This window comes from Tigriopus californicus, chromosome 7 (assembly GCF_007210705.1).
Source record: "Tigriopus californicus strain San Diego chromosome 7, Tcal_SD_v2.1, whole genome shotgun sequence".
In the NCBI taxonomy this organism is placed as follows: domain Eukaryota; kingdom Metazoa; phylum Arthropoda; class Copepoda; order Harpacticoida; family Harpacticidae; genus Tigriopus; species Tigriopus californicus.
Genome location: NC_081446.1, coordinates 506,444 through 527,034, shown reverse-complemented (window position 1 = coordinate 527,034; position 20,591 = coordinate 506,444). Strand labels below are relative to the sequence as shown.

Below are 20,591 nucleotides of genomic sequence, written 5' to 3'. Positions count from 1 at the left end.
AATCAAATTTTTATTATCAAATGCCCAAGGTGCAGTGCTAATCCTTTGCCTACGGTGGGAATAGACATAGTATGTGACGCTCGGTGGTCATGAAACAGAGGGTCTCGAGTGAAAATGGAAAACTTCTTGCTTCAATAAAAATCGGATATAAGAGCAGCTTTGGAGCCGTGAATTTCTGCTCTTATATCCGATGCTCCAGTTCCGCGGCTCCAGAGGCAAAACTGATGACAGAAAACATATTTTAAGCTATAATTTGATGTAGTTTTACGGTCCAAACAAAGTGCGGCCATAAAAATGGAGAAAAATGAAACAAAATGCAAGGAGGGCAGTGTGTTGGTTGTATGTTTACGCATCAAATACGTAGAAATTACATACTGCCAATGAAGTTTAAAAAAAAAAAACAAATGTTTTCCACAGGAAGCACGTTTGACTCCTAACTTTGGTCAGCTTCGGTCAGGCTTATCTTGGACAGCTTGTCAAAATCGGCAAGGAGCTTTTGCCTCTCCTTGATGGAAAAAGTGGCTCTCTTGGCAGAAGCCATTATGTATGACTGTTTGTTTGCATGAGAAAGCGGCTGAAAACTTGCTTTTACAAAATGGCTTAACCAGTTTCCATCGCAAACTTCATTGTGGAGCGCGGGAAATAAAAACAAAATGTTTTGCCGCCTTCAATTCTGCTCTTATATCCGATGTGGCCGGACTTACTTCCTTCGGTTCAATTGTTGTGCTTCAATACGATGAGGCAATGAAGAAAATTCATCCCCAATTCAAAGAGCTTAAAAAGACACCAGCTAATAGCTGATAGACAAACTTTTCATTAATCACCAACAAGAAAATGACGTTTAGTAGCACCTGAAATGGTTTGAAATTCGATCACCCTTAAATTGTTTGAAACGGTTGACCACTTGGTGAGATCCAAGGTCCTATTGACAAAGAACGAGACACTATAACCAACTGAGTTTGAATGTTGAAATCAGAACGTCAGAGCCAATGAATATCAATAGCTGGATAGGCAATGCAATCTAAAGTATCTTCAAAACCCAACATGAATAGAATTAATGGTAAGACCTTTGATGCCGTATTGTTTTTGGAAATTCAGACATCGCTTTGTATAAATGCAATTCATTTCGAAGGACAAGACCAAAATACATTTTGCTTTTAATATAGGGTTGAACATCAACAACATTAATTTACAGCATCGTTCTCAAGCTTTCTACCATTGCTGACTTTTCATTGACCTTATCCTCTGCAAGCTCTAACTTTTCATTTTTATAACGTGTCTCTCACCTTCATTTACTTGATTACCCTACTGTTTAGTCATTATGTCATCAGAGGCCGTGGACTTCAGAGTTGTTGCAATCCTGAGCAATCAATCACTATTTGACGCGTTATCATGAGCAAGATATCGCCCTCCCATTGATGGTGACATACTGTGCGTGACCGAGACCAATTCCACGTTGATATGGACGAACTGACCGCTCGAATCAACTCTTGAGCGTACGATAGTTGAAATCGGCATCTCCCCGTTGGCGAGCGATTTCTGGAAAAATCCAACCACCACACCACTCCCAATGACCGAGCCATGAAACACACACACACACCAACACACACTCATTGTTAGTAGCAATTCCAGAGTATTTATACTGGAAGGATCTTGTTGGGGGATTCAAATAACTCAAAGCTCAATTTGAGACAACATCCGTCCAATCTTCTCCGAATTTCTACACATCTATCCATGGGTACCTTCTATCAAGTGAGTAGTGACTCGATTACTCAAGCGAAGTTCGTCTCATTTTCGTCTATCAATCCCTTGCAATTGTTCGCGTCCTCTCTGGTTCCAGATTCTGGTCGTGATAACTGCCCTTCTGGCAGTGTGTGCCTCGGCTCCATTAGCTCAGCCCGATCCCAGTCCTCGGAAAGCCAATTTGCTCAGCCTCAAGCAACCTCCACGCATCAAACTCACCAAAGTGATCAAGAACCGCAACAAGCGCTCTTTGGAGGATGGTCTCAAGTCTCCATTGAACCTCGAGTTGGGACTGTTGGGCCAAGACCTGCCCGAGTGGATCCATCCTGAGGTGGAACTCAACACTCATCAGAATGGTAGACACGTGGTCCAACGAAGAGCCAACCGCGTGCCTCTCAAGAGACATGTGGCCCAGCGATCCTTGAAAGAGGTGGCCCTCAAGTGGGATGCACCTCAAAAAATGCTTTAAAAAACTGTGAAGGAAAATGGTTATAAGTAAATGCATTTGTTGACCAATGAGCACAACTCCGCCTCCGCGAGTTCAAAGTCGTTAACCATCAGGTTTACATGGAAAACCTGACAGATACCAGTTTTAGTAACTCTTGCACGTTTATCCCCACGTTCTTTTGGGTTGTAGCGTCAGCATCAGCAATGCATTGAGCTGAAGTGCTAGCTAGTCGCCTAAACGACTAAACGACTTTTGGGCCTCAACCGAAAGTTTCTCTTGAATTCAAATAGCGAATCCTGGGTAAAGACCTGCGTTTTGCAACAGAAATAAGTTGATAACATTGCTTGATTCGCCGGTGGTTCCTCGCATTTCACACTGGTTTCAAGTTATTCCTAGACGAAAAGTGGGCTGTTTTGACAAGTAAAGAGTGATCTTTCCTTTTGACTGAGCTCGAGATTGCATTTAGTTTCCGAAACCTCCATGAAAGTGGAAAAGAAGGTGGAACAACGTTTGATCCATCCGTTGGCGAGTCGTAGATCCAGAATGCCATGAAATGCCTTCAACCAAGCGAATGATGGGAAAGAGCATTTCGCTTCCCGACTTGCCTAAGGTTACTACTACACGAAAACTCAAAAACTCAGTGTCTGCAGAACCTGGGATGGATGCACGAATCGAGTTCCAGAACAAAGAGAGGAGGCTGTTTTTTTCGCATTTACATAACCAGATCGTCGAAATGCACACGGCTAAACTTGGAACTCCACTGAGACGGACAAAAGAATGCCAAGTAAGTCAAACAAAGCGACGTCCAAACCGATCCCCCTAAAACCTACAGCACGATTTGAAACGGATCTTGATTGCACTCGTGAACGTAATCCCTAGAACAACCGAGGAAGCCAGGCCAACAACCTTGAAAAGGACATAGCCACATTTTATCTGATTCGTCTTGAAAGGCAAGAAGAATGTTGGGCGATGGATGCTATTTCGCTTTTGCTTTAGTGCGTCACAGTTTCCACATGATCAATAATAAGAGAAGAAGACGACCGAGACTGTTTGGATTTTGAGACCCAATGGTGCGGAGATAATGGGGACTCTGAAAATGGGAAAAGAAGAAAAAGAACCAACCAACCAACCAACCAGCGACCACCACCACCACCACCATCCCAACGACTCAACTGTGAGCCCACTCAAGCATAATGACCTTCGTTGTAATGGTGGGTGGAACCTCGTGGGGATTTTTCACTCCCCAAACGGGAACAAGGAAAGCAGCCCCAAAAGACCTTGGGCACGGAGACCTTGTTCGCTCACAAATCAAGACCGAGGGAGAGAAAACGAAAGAAAAAAGCCAGGAATGAGATCGGACTCCGGGGAAAACTCGTCAATAAATGACTAGGCCTCTTTTCAAACCGAAGAAAACGACACATCCCACAAGCTCGACAGGGTCATAAAAACATGCAAATTCTTTGAGAGCCACATCTGGACCGGGCGCCCACATTCGGAGACTTCTCTGTGGACCATTTCGTTGATTTTTTTTATTTCGAAGACAAACGAGAGTCACAGCCGGCTTTGCTTTTGTGTGGTTCGGCTTGCACGTTGTCTTGACTTCGATTCCTGGGAACTAGGCGCCAAATTCCAAGTGTTCCAGCTGGTCTTCCTCGTCAGCATTTTTAGACTCGATTGTGAGAGAGACTTTCCAAGGGATCGGAGCGAACGAGCAAGTTTGGACGAGGCAGATCGTGTCCAAGCTAGGCCTCGGCTTTTATGTCAAGGTGGACCTAGCGATCTACTCCTACTCAAGCTCTACCTGCTTCTTTGATTAGGCGATTATAGAGGCTCCACATCAGTGCAGATAAGTCTTTGAATGGGCGCAATATATAGTCATCCTGTCAGTCTTCTTCACTTTGGAATGCCCACTGAGTGACTTTCTGTCCTCGAGGAGGATGGATCTGGATCCTATTCTGGAAAACGTTTTATTGGCCCAGGATTGAACGGAGGGTTTATTGACCCTCCTTGTTGAGAGTGGCCATCCTATTTCCGTTGAATTTAGGGAATCTTTCTTTTTCGATAACAATCGTGCCTTCTTGTGTTCCTGTTCATTACTGAAACCAAGAGGAAGTGACCAATTCAGAGCACGTCGCTTTTCCTTGACAGACTGCTTTCCGGGGGGGCCACTAGGTTATTCTTGTCCTGGGATCGGATGGATTCACTCCAATTCGAGGTCACCAACAAAGTGCCAAAGTACACGTTTGACTTCCATTCCACGCTGCCTGAACACTAGCAAATGTCCTTGGCCAAGGGAGCTCCCGCTTCCATCTGTAACTACCCGAACTTTCCTTGTTGAACTTTTTTTCTCATCCCGTGAGCTTCCCAATTGTCCTGGGACAGCACTTTAGATTCTGGCTCGGGACTTCCCATTTGTCTTGAGGAGTGGACGGAACCACGGGACCGTGTAGATTTCCGTAGACAACCGGACTTCCTCGCGGAAGTACCAAATAAAAGCGAGGATGACCACTCTACACAGAAAGCACGCACTACTGTCCACAACACAGTCTCGTACTACATTATTTGAGATTTTGTTTAATTCGTTCAAACTTTTATTTTTCGAGGTTTAATGGAAGTGATGCGAGACTTCTCGATTCGACTTATGAGTGTTTTTTTTTTTAGAAAGTTGGCGGACTTATTGGACCGAAAGAGCAAGTTTTCCCTTCGGACTTGTCGAAGTGCGGAACTCGTGTCATCATGGTTGAAAGTAATCAGGGAGGACAACTTGGCGACTTTCTTTTCAAGGTTGATGTAAAGGATTCATGTTATGATCAAGCGCTTACCTTCAGATCGGGTTGGTTATAATGAGCAATGAGAATCTCTTTGAAGAAGTTCTTAGTGAGTCGGGACTTGCCACCATCATGGCTGCAGAGGGATGTATTGCTCCCACCGATATTCATCGCTTTTTGGAGAGAACTGGAAAATTGAAAGTGTTCAAAATTGATTGAAAACCGATCACAAACCCATTGTCGTCTTTGAGAGCTTGGCCACGAAGATAACTTTGTCACACAAGGGCCAAAATATGCCCAATTCTTATCTGCCAATCTTTTTGTCCTCCACCCTCCCCATAAACTGATCAATTGGTCGCATCGAAAAGTGGCTCTTGCCAAATATTCTTGTGATTTCAAGTCAGCAGAACATACTTTATCCGTTCAAGCTCTTAAGCCAAAACAAGGACAAATGGAACGTGAAGTCTGGTGTTCCCAAAATTCTTTCCGTCTTTTTTTTTCATCACGGTCTCTCTAAAGACTGACAGGCGAGAAATAGCGAGGCCACAAATTGACTTTGAGAGGCAAAGAACGAAGAAAGGAGAATCCCCCGTTGACCCTGGAGCTTGGAACTCAAACTTCTTCGGCTAACTAGCTAGCTAGCTAGCTATCTGCCAACTCACTCAGCCAGTTAGTTGGCTGGTTCATTCCTTACGTACCTGGACATGGACTTGGTGATGTGGTGAAGCGACTCCTGAATGCTTTGCCGTCTCTTGGGTCTGTTCGAGGCTAATGGCAGCTTGAGCTCATTCCCCGGGATGGATCCACTGGAACCGCTACAACTGGTGGGTACCACGGTGATCGAGTGTCGCCGTTGAGACGAAGGCATCTTACTCGGAGCCAGGGTGTGCATGTCATCAGCCATTGTCAACGAGTCAAACCTGGAAATGAAACATCATTCGTCGTCACTGTATTCTGGTGTGGTTAAAGCCACTCAGACTTTGGCCATTTCGGGCATCACTTCGCCGAAGGTGATGGATTTCTCTTGCTCGGGGTCATTAGAGGTCTTGAAAAGAGAGACGAGAAGTGGCTCTTCGTTCATGGCTCATGGATCACTGAGTTTCTGCGTAGTCTATCTTACAATTGAAGGTAGTAATTTAAAGCTTTTTCTTTCTTGCAGTCTGGATTTGGGGTGTGTTTATGCATAAGATACAGGGATGAATCCTTCTCCATCTTGCGATCGGATAATTCTTCGTCCAAAAAATATACGTGCCTTTAATCTTAATCAAGGCAAAGGGGACTTATTGGACTGATTTGCCTCTGGCTTTGGACAAACACTGCCTCCAACCAATTAACCACTCACAGGATGGCAAATGCGAGTTTCTCCAGAGCATTTCCAGCGAATATCAGTCGACGGAAAATATTGCATTCCGATACCACCACCTGTTGGTGGCCTAAATAACAAGAGACATGTACAATCACAATATGGCCCTACAAAGCAGGAGGTTATATCATCCATGTCCTTGGGCAAGATTTTTCCACCCTCAGCTTCTCTCTTGAGGAATTTTCGTATTGCCAATGGCCTGATTTTGTACTTTTGGATGGTCTCATATTTCTTAATTCCGGGCTTCGTTACCGCTCCTGGGACTGTTATTCTCAATTGTTCGTGAAGAAATATTCATCTTTATAATCTTATAACATCGGATCTACCAATGAATTAGAATTTCTTTTTTACTCGCCAAGTATTTTGCCGAAGAGTTTTAGGACTCTTCCTCCATAATCCCTTGATCATCGAGTTTGGTTGCATGTCCTGAGACAAGATTGGATCATATCCGAAGCTTGCCTAATACCTAGGTCCATCCACTCTAATTTGTTTAAGGCTCAAATATTTTATGAGACAGAACAAATGTGTGCTCAGTTGATATTTGTTTCACTCACGAAGGCTATTTAACGTACGGTTCAAAGTTAATGAAAAAATCTGACGTTCGAGCTCATACTTGACATACAAAGCTTTATGGATGTCAACCAAATCGCAAAGAATATCACTATTCATATCATCATTTATCACGAAACTGGCATTCTTTTACATCATATGAACCAGATCAAAACGGTTAGAAAAACTTCTACTGGAGTTGATTGGTGATAAAAGTATCCGGTAAAGCCCCGATAAAATACTCTTGATCAACTGTCAAGACTCAATAGTGGAGGGAGTCTCTTTGCCCTGGATTCGTTGTTTCGTTTCCTGGCTTGGCTTTAGGTTGTTCACCCTCCAGTCTGCAGTTGCACTTTTGTACTTCTTGGACACTCTGTACGTACGTAGTGCAGAAAGTAACCGTACATGTACACTCTGTCTTGCTCGAAAAGGACAATATTGCCCCAGCTCCGTTGGTTTCGATGACTAGTAGTGCTTAGTAGAGCTTTAGTAGGGCATAAACCAGTGAAAATTTTCAATGGTCTATGAGTATAGGGCTACCCTAACGGACGATGGACGGAAGCTACTCAATGGGAGCAACCATACCAACAACACATGCCATGAGCATTGGGGCCCCGAATCGAATTCTCAATTGTGGCCAATGTGATCGAGAAGGAGGAATTGTCAAAAGCAGACAAGAGGAGCTCACTCACTTTTTTCTTATTTTTCACGATGCGAGGACTGTGCCTTCAAGACCATGTCCCGAAAATAACTGGGACATTTGTGGTGTTTGTGTCGCTGTTCTTGGCTCGACGACTAAGCCTATTATTGGGCGACATGGATTGGCAGGCTTCTCAAGATATAATCGAGGTGGCTTGGTCTCCTGCCAGTGCCAGTCGGACTCATTTCGTGTTCAACCGCCAGTATGAAGCAGCCATGTTCCACTGGGCGGGTGCCAATTGGAGCCAGGCTGCGGCGGCCAATGAGTCCTTGGGTATCGTGACCATGATGGGCCTCGATAAACTTGACCATTTGGTGGGATTGTCCCAACAATGGCCGGGTTTGGTGAGTGTGAGTGTGTTTGTTCCCGGATCCGATTTCCATTTGGTGTCCGTGTTCCTGTATTATTTAGAGCTGTGCCACAGCCCAGCCTTGGCCAATTGGAGCATCCATCTCGTGTTCCCATCTGAGCATCCGCCCAAGACAATGAGCCAAGTCGTGTTTCCTAGAACGAGCATTTCCTGTCTGCATTCGCCATCGGATTTGGTCGGATCCTTGGTCCCGCTCAGACCACCGTCAAACATCGCCTCGGCGATTCCATTTCCTCAGAATGTCATGAGGAATGTGGCGAAAAGCGGATGTCCTTCTCCTTTTATCACGGTTCTGGATGGGGATATGTTGCCATATGCCGAGTTCTACGGTGATGTGCAGTCTTTCCTCAAGAGACCGACTATCCAGGCTTGTGCCAAGTGCGTGTACATTCTACCGGTGTTCGAGGTCCCTTCTGGATGGCCTTTGTTGGAGCAACCCAAGAATAAGACGGACTTGATCGAAGCCATCACCCAAGGAAACGCCCATCCTTTTTATTTTGAAGTGCTCCCTAAGGCATGACAGGACGTCCGGATTACTTGGGCTCGATTTAAATGAGACATATCGTTCACTCGGCTTTGATTTTTATTGCTTTTTTTTTCATTTCAAACTATTTGGTGAGTGCAGATTTGATCTAAAGGAACGGTGGCCATGAATGCCTTTTTTTTGACGAGCTGCATTCGCTGACAGCATAGAAATGCCTAAACTTACTGTTTTGCCTTGAAATCACCGTGGGAAGTAATCCTTGTGGGGAACTCGATTCTAATTTGGCTCCCCAAATTCGAAGCCAAGTCTAAATGACAATGTCCCTCTAATCCAGACGTCCTTTCTCAAGGCCATCCGGGCAACAGATTATCTCAAATGGGTCCAACTTCCAATTTGACCTGGCTTACGACGAGCCTATCCGTTGGCAAAATACGAGTTCTTTTATGAGCCCATTTTCATTGCCCCAGAAAGTGCTCCCAACTTTGACGATCGCTTTATCGGATATGGGCTCAACCGTAACACACAGGTATTACATTCACTGAACGACGCTAATCCGAGGCTCTCCAAGATCGGAGGCCACATGCTCACACACACACACACACACACAAGCATCGTGGTTGATTGGTCTCTCTCTCTCTCTCTCATTACTACACATGCAGGGTAGTCCCAAATTTGTGTCGCAGGCCGAACAAAAAAATGGGGTTTCAACGCAGCCGACAATCAAAAAAATGCCTTATATGTTGTTGATGAAAAACCATTTGTCATCAGTTCATGTGATGGTAATATATTGTTGGAAAATCGGTCATTACAAAGCAATAGTCTGAGCTTTTTGCTGTACTTTTACAGGCTGACATATTTGAGGACTACCCTGTACATCATTTCCCTCTTAGCTCTGAGCTCTCTCTTTTTCCACAGATATACGAGATGTTTCTAGCTGGTTACACTTTCCACATTCTGGACAATGGATTCGTGCTCCATCAAGGCTACAAAGAGACGGTGTCCATGTTTCCCGAGTGGAAGTTGGAACAATACAAGGTCAACAACGGACGCTTCAAGGATTTCCTACGCGAAATCACGGCCAAATATCAACAGGATCCTTGCCAAATGCTGGATCTAGCCAATGAGGGCTCTCCAAATTTCCCAGACCATTTCGAATGCTCAGTCAGTTTGGGATCCAGCCAAAGTTTGAGTGAAGACTCCATTGACATTCTGTCACCATCAGAAACGGACCAACAACTTTCGATGCTGACCCCGACATTAGTCCTTCAAAACCTTGTGAAGGCCATAACAGGTTCTTGAAACCGGAGGAGTTGTCTTATTTTTTTTGCTTCGAAACGACGCATTGGTCACATGTATCATGTATTGGCTTTTGTTTCTTGGATCCGGAGCCATTTGATCTGGTTCAAAAAGGCTTTGGCCGCCTTGACATATCCACCTCATTTAAAATCTGTTTTGAACGGAATGTTTTTTTTCTGAATAGAACAATAGCTCAGACAGATCAAGTGTGTTTTACCCTTACTATTCCTGTAAAAGTCGAATATTCACAAAGTTTCCAATCTCGATTGATCAGAAATTCTGCCATGAAACCAACCAATGGGAAGTCGTCGAAAGTTTAAGCAATTAAGGATCAATCTATTTTTCATCATGTGTTTATTGTCCTACGTTTGTCTGATCAACATGTGTAAGATTCAAATCATGAGTTTAATGATCGAGGGGTTGCTTCTAAATATCGAAAATTTCACGTCCATCGACCCTGTGTCGGTCACCTTTCATTTCCCGATGCTCCTTTGTATTAAGTCGCTAATCGGATTGATGCGGTTCCGGGAACTTTCCAGGAAATATATCTATTGTTTCTCGGTATCCAATCGATAAAATTATTCGAAAAGGTGATGATTCTTTCTTTACCTTGATAATCTTACTTAAGCACGATGATGAATCAACCCACGTTCTTGTTGGAAAATTCACAGGATTAAATTGAGATCTCTTTCCTCAATGAGCACGGACCACGTCAAGTGGAAATAAGTTGCCTGGTATACGTTTTCTTTTAGTGATGCGCACGAATCTCCAGAGTTTTAGACGCAATTGCTAAGTATCTGGCGCAAATTTGTCAAAAACACACGACAGGGATGTGGGCACCGACGACTCTCGTTGGATGGATGAATATTCCAAGCGGGTATGAGCTCACTCAGACAGGTCCTCGATCACAACTGGCATAGCCGAACCAAAATCGCTTCGGTCTTTCATTGAACAAGGCCAGCTCGTTTAGTTGCGTTGGAAAAAGCGGCCTAATAGCACTGAGGGTATGGAAGGCAGACACACTTACTTATTTCCTTCCGCATGTGCCCAATCGAGCGTCAGGCCAAAGTGCCAAGCAAGCACGTCTGGAGGGCGGACGTGACACCCGCAAGGAACGAGCCGAGCTCTCTCTCTCTCTCTCTCTTGTCATCCGCTCCCGCGTCCTTCCTTCTTCTTTGACCGAGATGGCCTTTCCAACGCAAAGACGCGGACAGACGGCCTTTGGAGAGGCCAGGCAAGTTGCCCCCTTCCTTCCCAATAACGTCGCAGGAAACGACAACCTCGCTGATGTGACGAGATGGAGGGAAAACGCGCAGTACTCAAAGGCCACGCGGGGATCCAACCAAGTGGAGAAGAACAGTGAACCCGCTCACCGAGAGTAAAAAAGGCAGCGCGACCCATTCACCGTCAAGTGGAACTCGTCCTTAGTCCTCACGCCGTATTAGGGAATGGCAATCCGTGTCATTATGCATGATTGCTGGCCCACTCTGACTTTGTCAAAACAACTTGTCTGGTGCGCGTGCCAAGGGGTTGGAAGGAACCAGCAGCCATGACCTCGATATTTGACGCCAGATTTTTTTCTTCACGTACCCTGCCCCCTGTTTATGATGGTGGGTGCCATTCCATGGCCAAGTCAGGTCCGGCGCCATGCGTGTTTAATGGCTCAGTTGGGATCTTGTGAACATGTACATGGATTATTAGCCTTGTTTCCAAGGCGTGTTTAATATGCACGTGATGTGGACCTCATCACTGGCTGACTCACACCCAAATATCTAACTTTGACTTTGCTGGATTGAGTCCAAAAGCTCAAAGGAACATTTTTCGAACACGTTAACAAGTGTCTCGTTCTTCTGGATTGTATACTTGTAAATATAACTTGAATGTTTCAAGTTCTAGTAACATCAATTGAACGTTTCAGCTCGTTGAACAGCGCCCTGTCCCTTGTCATTTCCTTGACGTTAAAAAAATCGACCATGCAAACTATAATTTTTGGCCAGTTCTCGTATGAAGTTTTATTGAATGCAATAGGAGCTGTTGATTCTTATTGACATAAAATCTTGTTCAAATAAACCGCATGATCAATAACTTATAAAACTGCTGACTTTGGTTGGAATCAAGGATTGTAAAAGTGATGTTGTGCCATATATATCAGTCATTTATTTATTATATTGCAACTCTTGGTCATGGATCTCATATGTGTTATAATTTTATCTCTGTAGGATTTGAAAAGGTCTCTTATAGAGGTAGGATAAAGCCATTCAGTCAGACTACTTCAACAATAAGTTTTCACCAAAGTTGGCGTCTTTCAACGTAATCTTTCGTTTCTACGGATGTTCATCCTCATCTAGACGTGGCAGAGGGCGTCACCTTCGTGCGATGAAAAAGACCATCTTTAAAGTCCCAAGAAAAGAAGTTTGGAGATAATTCCAGAGGATTTAAGGTATCACCAATTACGTGTGTTGTGTTCCACTTTCCTTGTAAGTTTTCCTGTTTTTAACCATGTGATCAAAATAATAATAATGATAATACATTGAGTATGCACCTAAAAGTATCATAATGTCCGTTCACCAATTAGTTTGCCTGGCGCCCAAATGGCTTAGAGGAGCATTGGCATAACTATTTCCTTGCGAATTAGATTTCAGCACAATTTCTAATTGAGGTACATTATATCTAATTTGATCTGCCTTGCAATGCTAAGGTTGGAGCATGTTGGTCTATATTTTTTGTCGGATCTCGAGATCAACTTCGTATAAACGTACGAGTATATATATATTGAAATGAATGAAGAGTCCGTTGCATATCAGGGGCTCTTAGTATTTGAGGGCACATCGCTCCATCATGAGTGCCTGACTGTGGGAGAAATACTCTGTAATGGATGACGCTAATGACCTTTGGGGAGTCTGGTTGACTGTCACGTAATTAATGAATCCTCCCACCAAATGATATACTCCAGGTTGTTGATCTTACCGAGAACCAATCTTCACTCCATTTACTAATAAACGTATTAGATATCCCCATTGCAATGGGGATTGCAATGGGGATATCTAAGTCGTTATGAGTAAAGTAGTAAGAACCCTTTCTGCCATGGTTGCTCTTATTTTGGATGACAATGCCAAAAGTTTCCTTGATTTATTGCTACTTGTCTCTGGCTTGGGATTTCTTTATCCACGAAGCAGCTTAAAGAATAAGTAAGTCGTCCCACGAGGTTTGCTGGTTGGTGGTTTTCCTCCACCATTGTCACATTTATGACAAATAACGAGTTGGGAGGGGAGAAAAAGGGTTTTCCAGTCGCAAATACTCCTCAACCCTCAGCTAGAACGGTTTGGGCTTTTCTAGAATTTGAGTATTCTTGGATAATGGTGGGTGGCTTCTTCCTGCCCAAGAATAATCCCTGACTAACAAGCAATGTTCCACTTTATCGGATGACGAATTGGGGATTTCAATGTGAATCTGAAAAGGAATCCTTTTCTCCACTTCAGCGATGAATGTTTTTCCACTTTTTGGGTAGGTTCGCGTCAAAAGAAACAGGCTTGCACCGTCAAATTAGAACCATCCTGAAAATAAAAATGGTCGTGAGAGTGGACGTGAGTTACCAAACGTGGAAACGGAATGCTCGTTCATTCATCAAACACGTTTCCTAGTACAAACCCCGCTAGTATTCCTAGTTGCTCTCATTTCTCTCAGAGGTGTCTGAGGTGTGTATCGATGGGTAGTGGTGCAACAACATTATGCCTTCAAGTATCAGTTTTATGTCCAGACCATTGTGGGTACGGTGTATAACAAGCCGAGTGGTCTAATGTACCCTATAGAAGCACGACATGGTTCCCTAGAGGGCGTGGGTTCGGGTCCCGCCTTCGGAGAAACAATCCATCAGAATCTTCCAATTCGATTCAAACTGAATTTTTATAGTGCAAATCTAATATATTTTTTTGGCCCAATCTGATCCGCATCCATCCCTTTTTTATTGCTTGATCTGATTGGAATGCGACAATTCTTTTTTAATTCAACCATTTGCCATCGGTTTTCGCCCAATCCCCAGAAAAGCCAAAGCAAACAACAAATTGATATTGAATTCGAGAAAAGTTGCTTTATCTTTTTTTCACCGACTTCTTTACCACCAATGGAAATGAAATCTTTATCCAATCCGAATTTTAAAAAAATCCCTGACTCTAATTTGAAAGCAATGAATCTGAATGATTTTTTTTTTAATTGTTGCTTTCAAGAAGTACCCTAAAATGAATAACTAAGTGGCCTTTTGAATGACGATGACTGCTTGCGCATGTTTTGTTGATGTTTGTTTGGGGGTCATAGTGCTCTGTATCAATTCCATTTCCAAAATTCGACACAAGACGAAAAAATATATGAGCACTTTTACTCAAGAGAACAATCATTGGAAAAAAGACGCCGATCAAGTGAGTGATCAAAACTTCGGAATGGCTCGGATCCGGGACATGATTTCTTCGCTAATCCCACTCAATTGCCCAATTGGATGCACAACAACGTATCACAATTCTTCGACCAACTGGAGTGTTTTCAACGTCTTTGAAAATCCTCGCCTAACTCGTGCTCCAAAGTACTTTCAGCGGGATTAAATCTTTGGTGATAAATAACATCTTGGAGATCTGTAGACCGAGCAGTCCCGCATCCTAATGTCAAGTCTCAAGTCAATGTGATGCCCTGTTCTTGCTCAGGACTCCCATCCAGTCAGCGATCCAATCTTTTTTGGCCGACAATCCAGGGTCCTGACGGGTCCGACAGAAACCAACCCAGAGGTGCAACTCATCCGTAGAAAGTACACACCATGCGCAAGCAAGCGAGAGAGCAAGCGGGTGCCTTAAAAGTGCATCGAACCATTTCCAGAAGTTATGATCATCCTTAGAGATACAAATTTCGTTCTTGTCTCACGCATCAGTGGCAAAAGGCAACAAACCTAAGCAACTGTGGTTTCACATTCAAATTAGAGGCACACTTATTGAAAGCTCCGACTGGATTTTGCCCAATATGAAAATCCAATCACCACTGCTTTTTTTCCCGTTTTTTAACCATCAAGATTTTCAAGATTGGCATAAAGTGCATTTCAGTTGGAATTGATGATACAAAAGCTTACATATTGTTGCCATGAAGGAGAAAAGGATGAATGGGTCAACAATAAAAAGATGAAGGGCTTGGAAACTGGTCTAAAGAAATTGCAAAGGTCTCATTTTTACCCAATGATTACATTCATTCCCAAACTATTATTTGGCCAAAAAAGAATCTGTACATACCACCTTTATGGCAAACAAAATTTCCAGTTTCTATCCGAATCAAGCGCTACACTTAAGTTGCTCTGCGTCCTCCCAAAATTGTGATGCATTCTTTATTATGAACAACCAAAAGGTTCTTCCGGCGCAGGTCGATGGAAGTTCATAAATTTCGCTCGCTGCCAAACTGGAATCTAGGGTGCCAAAGTGAAACGCTCGTTTTCGGTACATTGCAGAAATACAACACAGACCAACAAAAGCCACGCCCAATCCCATCAAAACCTGCCAGAAAGCCATAGAATTGGAAATGGGGCACTAGCCTAAAGAAGAATCGGCCTTGAACTGCGATGGTCTGATTTCGAGTGTCTTCAGGCGTTCAAACTTGCTTGTCCTTAAAGAAAGTTAGGGGTAATTCTCCACAGTATTCGAATGTTTCGTTGCAAGTGGTTAAGACTTTAGAAAGATATGGGTGGATATATTCCCCCAATTACCCAATTAAGCCCATCCCGAGATAGTATCGTGATGGTTGCTCTGTACCCTATTGTTAGTAGTGCCACAACTTGAAAATGTTTCACCCATTTGGGCTCTACTTAGTTTAGCCGATGTTTTACTCGGAACATCGAAGGCATGAGAGAGCTCTCGTATATGGGAGAGATTAGAGCAGTTGGGATTGTAGTGCAGTGTTCAGAGAAGGTACGAACAGTAGTTGATACTCTACGTTTTCAAAGGCAGCCATGAGCTTTGTCTCAACCTAGGTTTTAGGGCCAATTGGTGATGGTGAATTGCAATGGAGCGGATATATGATGTTTATTTTATCAAAGAAGAATCTCATATCTTTGATTTAGTTCTTCTATGGACTACGTTTTCAGCTTCAGTTATTTTCTCCGCAATAAATGAAGAAAAACATCGCTTTCTAATTTACCTGTCACTGAGGAGTGACAAACCAAAAAAATGACATTTTTCTTACTCAGTGTCAACTTTGGGACAAAGTGCTTTTATTTAGAAGAAAACAAGGAAAAGATGTTGCGATTCAGATTGAATGCAGTTTTGGATATTGAGGTCTCTCTCTTCAAATGATTGACAGTGCCTATCATAGAGACCTTTGATAAGGCATAAAAGAGTGTCAAAAACATTCATGACAGTGTTGAAATAGACCTATAAACATTTTAAGTTCACTATGGCATTGTCATCAACAACATGTTCAGAATCCAAAATTGATCTAATAGTCAGTCAACCAGCTTCTTTCCCCAAGACCTTTGCATTAACACCATTGGTCAAATGGAAAATTTTCATACCGGTGAACGTCCAAGCCTTAACTCAGAGGTGCGAGCGTTCAAAGGCAAACTCGCCTCCCGCAGGCTCTTGCTACTAAAATGACTTTGCGCTTTGAGAATGTTAGTCGATAGTCGAATAAGTAACTGTATGTATGTGACCAAATATTGGGCTCTTTGCATTGCTTTGCGCCTTCTGACAACAAATTAAAGTTCTTTCTTTCGATTTCAGATCGGTCAGTCCACAAAGTTAACCTTTCAGTCGCCTCAGATACGTACATCAGTCATGCTTTGGCATTTTGATTTTGATTTTAATTAGAATACTACCACGCCTGAACCATGACTGGAACATGGACGGGGACACTAAGTTTGTAAACGAACAATGCCAATTCGAGTCACTGCATTTAATTTTCCTTCAAAAGAAGTTGGTCCCTGTTCTGTGAAATTCCTCATTTAAAATTTCAGCTCAATAGAAAGACTGGATCAAAAGCTACAGAAGGGCTAGCCCATTCATTCATTCTGTACAGAGTTATAAAGTGGGCTTTGAGAGGGCATAACTTTTGATTCAGTCGTTCGACCAAGATCAAAATTTGAATACGAAATTGAAGTGCGTGAGTCCAGATTCATTTGAAAAAGAAGGCTCATTGTTCATTCTCAGTTCCAGCATCCCCGTCCATATTCCAGAGGTTCTTGTACCAAATTAAGCGTTCATCTTTTCTACCGCTTACTTCGCGTCTCAGCAAAAGCCATTCAATTTGAATGTTGGCCTTTTTTAGTAATATAATTGTTTTCTTGAACAAGTGCTAATCTACACTTAATTTGTCTGCCTCTCGGTATCGCAATCAATTACAAGCAATGAAAAATGGCATATTTGACATTGGGGCCTCTAAATATATACGTACATAAATATGTATCGGGAAATAGCATAGCATTCAGAGAGTAAATAGCAGCCCTGATTTTTTTGTGGCTGAACCTAAAAGGAACTCGTACTTTCTTCAATTATGAAACGAAATCGATTGTACCTTGGCTCGTACCATGACGTTGCGTAAGATGACCTGACCAGGTTGTAGACGTGCATTACTGTCCAAATGGGAGTATGACCATGTTTTTCTCTGAGGCTGGCCCAACCACTGAAAGACAAGACGAGTGGGCATTCATTTCCTGCTGGCCCAAAATCTGAACAGATATACAATCCGCACAATCAGCCATGCGGATCTGGGAATCATTGGACTCCACATGAAGATCTCAATTCTTGCGGCCAGCAGATCAAACTGGTATGAACCATGACAAAATCGAACCACCGTTGGGCAAAGATGGTCGTTGCTCCAGTCCTCAGGTGCATGGAGCTAAAACATGAATTGGGGAATCAAACTTATTTGAGTAGTCAGAAATTGTCTTGAATACTGTTTGTTTGCATATTGGTTTTAAGGTACGTTGAAGGAGTGAGGGACTGGTCTTGGCAAATCATCCGTTTACTCAGATGCCCGAGTGCTCACCTATGCTTGGCTTGACCATTGATATTTGAAATTTGACAATTTTTCCTGCATCAGGCCAAAGTGCGACGGGTGCGCTTGAGACAATCCTTCTGTCCAGATAGTTCTTTCGTTCCTGAAAGAACCCCTAGCTTGGTACACGTTGAATTGAGAGCTACAAATATAAGGAAAAGACATCCACCAAGACTACCATTTCCCAAATCTCACCAATCCCTCAACAGTTCTCCAAAGCCTTCCCTATTTCACAGACTCTCAAGTTCTATGGGTCACTTTCAGGTGAGGTACTCACATCAATGTTAGACCGTCATAACTCCTCCATTATTAATAACCGTAATTGAAAATTATGGGTTTTGTCTACCATCGTCACTCCTGGAATAACTCCTCGTTCCCGGGTTTCAGGTCCTCATGGTGCTCACCTCCTTAGGGGCCTTAAGTGGCACATCGCATTGGGCCATTGCCTCGCCCAGCGCCCGACGGGCCAATCTGTTCAGCCTGAAGGCCCCCGCCCGGGGTGTGAAAATGACTCGGGTGATCAAGCCCAGATATGGAAGATCGCTTGAGGACGAACCTTCAGCAGCGTTTGATGATGCCACCGTAAAGAAACGTTCAGCTTCCGCAGATCCTGTCTATCCTTATGGCGGCTACCAGTTCCAAAGCAATGCTTATCGCCATGGTCGACCGGGCCAACAAAGATCACATTTCTACAACACGCATTTGGATTCCATTATTTACCGGCACTTTGTACCGCACGAGTTAGGTAAACGCTCAGCTGCTCCTCCGCCAAGTTATCGGGGTTTCGCTTACCGAGCCAATTCCTCTCTTCAGAACAAAAAAACACCCCAAGCTCGATCGAAGAAAGTGGGTTAACGGTCATTGGGCATGGGGTAATCCGCGAGACAGTGGTAGCGCAGCTCAAAAAGTGCCTCAATAGAACTCGGTCTCGGTCTCAATTATATTCCAATTGACCCGCTACCAGGGACCCAATTGCCAATCAACTTGAACAAATTCAATCCACCCTGAGATCTAATTTGTCACTTGTCCGGCCGTGTTCAAGGCCTTGGTAATAATTTACCCACAATTATGCCATGACATTGACAATGAAGATAAGGTGGACTTTGGTTACCAATAGAATTATATTATGACTAACAAAAATAAATTGTCTTTGATATCTTTGTGCCTGACTTTGGTGCCAAACATGTGACATCAAACCCTAGCGACAACACGTGGAATGTAACTGGTCAACTCAGTGATAAGTCATATCATCGTTGTGATTTAAAAGCGCTTACATTAGTATTTGTTATGTTGAATTTTTTTCGCAACTGACAGTTTGTCAGAAAATGTCATTTGCACTTTGCTAACAACACTTCATTTTTTATCCCATGCTTCCATCAGCTTCTAATAATTCATTGTCACAAGTGGAAGATTTGGTTTTTGAAATTTGATCTGAAATTCAAATGTTTGTTACACATAAGGATTTTACGTCTCTCTGGCTTTAAACTTCGCCTAGAGCCTTTTTTTAAATCTTTATTGCGAGTAGCATGTCTTATTGGATATATAGTGTGATGTACATGATTGCTTATAAATAGTTTCACACAGGTCGACTTGGGGCCCATGGGTTGCTATTATAGGTAAATATCTACTAAAGAAGCAGGGTCTGGGTGGATGGGGGTGACCTGATTCCAGTTTTCTAAAGCCAAGTAATGAATCTTAGATCGAGAAAAGATCCAACTTATGTAGTTTAATACGACCTTTTCTCGATCTAAGATTCATTCCTTCGGCTTAAAAAACTGGGCTCTGGGATTAAAACCCATGAAACCGAATCTAAATCGGTCAAGCATTAGACAAATGCACTACAATCATCTACCCGTTTTTGTTTTTAGCCTGGCTAACTACCAAGAACGATAACGATGCTGTGAATGCTTGTAGGTAACTTTCAGCTATTTCCTCAAGGCTTTTGAAGATGTTTTTTAATAACAGCAAATCAAGAGAAATGATTTCTGTTTCAATAAAAAAAAGTCAGCTGACACTCAAAAGAAAGTATAATATGTTCCTTAACAACATTCAACGATACATCTAACAAAGAATAAAATAAATCGAAATAATGAAATCTGCTAGTTGTACTCTCCATTTAAATTTGGTTAGCTGTTTCATCTGTTTTCAGACAATCTTTGAAAACCAACATCAGATGATAGTTCCCTTTCGAATTAAGCTCAGAAAGCGAGGCCATAACTCGTTGATCAAAGTAGGCTCCCTCAAAGCTTGAACATTTGTATCCGTCATAAGCCAAAATTCAAGGTTGCGTGAGTATTCTTTTGGGATGAATTTACTAGGAAAATAATCATGTCATAATGTTTAGTCATGGGAACAGTTGTGTTTAAGCAATATATTTCTTTCAAGTGAAACTTTTTTTATAGCGTTGTTTTTAAGATGGCGTACATATTCCAACAACCCCACCTCACGCCAAGAATGTTCTGGTATACATGTAGTAGCGACAATGAACAATGATTCCACACAACAGGGGAGATAGATCTAGTCATCTAGTAAATTCAATAGATCGGGTATAGATATTAGGCAGGAAAGAGCACATCAAGCAAATGATCAAATACCATCACACATTGTACACCAAAGGTTCTGAATTTCCAACACTTCACGTAATCAACTTTCAATGACCCAATCAAGGGCCTTAAATTTCGAGATTGAAACATTTCCAGTTCCTTTAAGTATGGTATGAACTACTTCCTCGACTTGTTTAAAGAAACGAGTTTAAGATAAATCAAAGGCAATCCTGCCTTATTATTAGTAAGATCCGACATTGGCATGACTCAATTGCAAGTTAGTCTTTCAAACATTGTCTCCATTTACATTA

The 20,591-nt window shown here is 42.7% G+C and overlaps 2 protein-coding genes across 3 annotated transcripts in view; one reads left to right on the top strand and one right to left on the bottom strand.

Moving 5' to 3' along the window:
• Positions 1-10,822, bottom strand: part of LOC131883150 (uncharacterized) — a 26,137-nt gene extending 15,315 nt beyond the window's left edge. Inside the window, exons 1-3 of one of the 2 annotated variants that reach the window (XM_059230526.1) lie at positions 10,331-10,822; positions 5,658-5,879; positions 5,014-5,146 (exon numbers count right to left, since the gene is read on the bottom strand). In XM_059230526.1, coding sequence (XP_059086509.1) covers positions 5,014-5,146; positions 5,658-5,863 — 339 coding nt within the window. In that variant the 5' untranslated portion in view covers positions 5,864-5,879; positions 10,331-10,822. The remainder of the gene's footprint in view (positions 1-5,013; positions 5,147-5,657; positions 5,880-10,330) is intronic. The other variant, XM_059230527.1, reaches the window with a different exon arrangement.
• Positions 10,823-17,868: 7,046 nt separating this feature from the next.
• On the top strand, positions 17,869-18,844 carry LOC131883159 (uncharacterized). Its single transcript, XM_059230540.1, has 2 exons — positions 17,869-18,001; positions 18,125-18,844. The coding sequence occupies exons 1-2, from the start codon at positions 17,987-17,989 to the stop codon at positions 18,590-18,592; spliced, it is 483 nt and encodes a 160-aa protein (XP_059086523.1). The 5' UTR covers positions 17,869-17,986; the 3' UTR covers positions 18,593-18,844.
• The last annotated feature ends 1,747 nt before the right edge of the window (positions 18,845-20,591 follow it).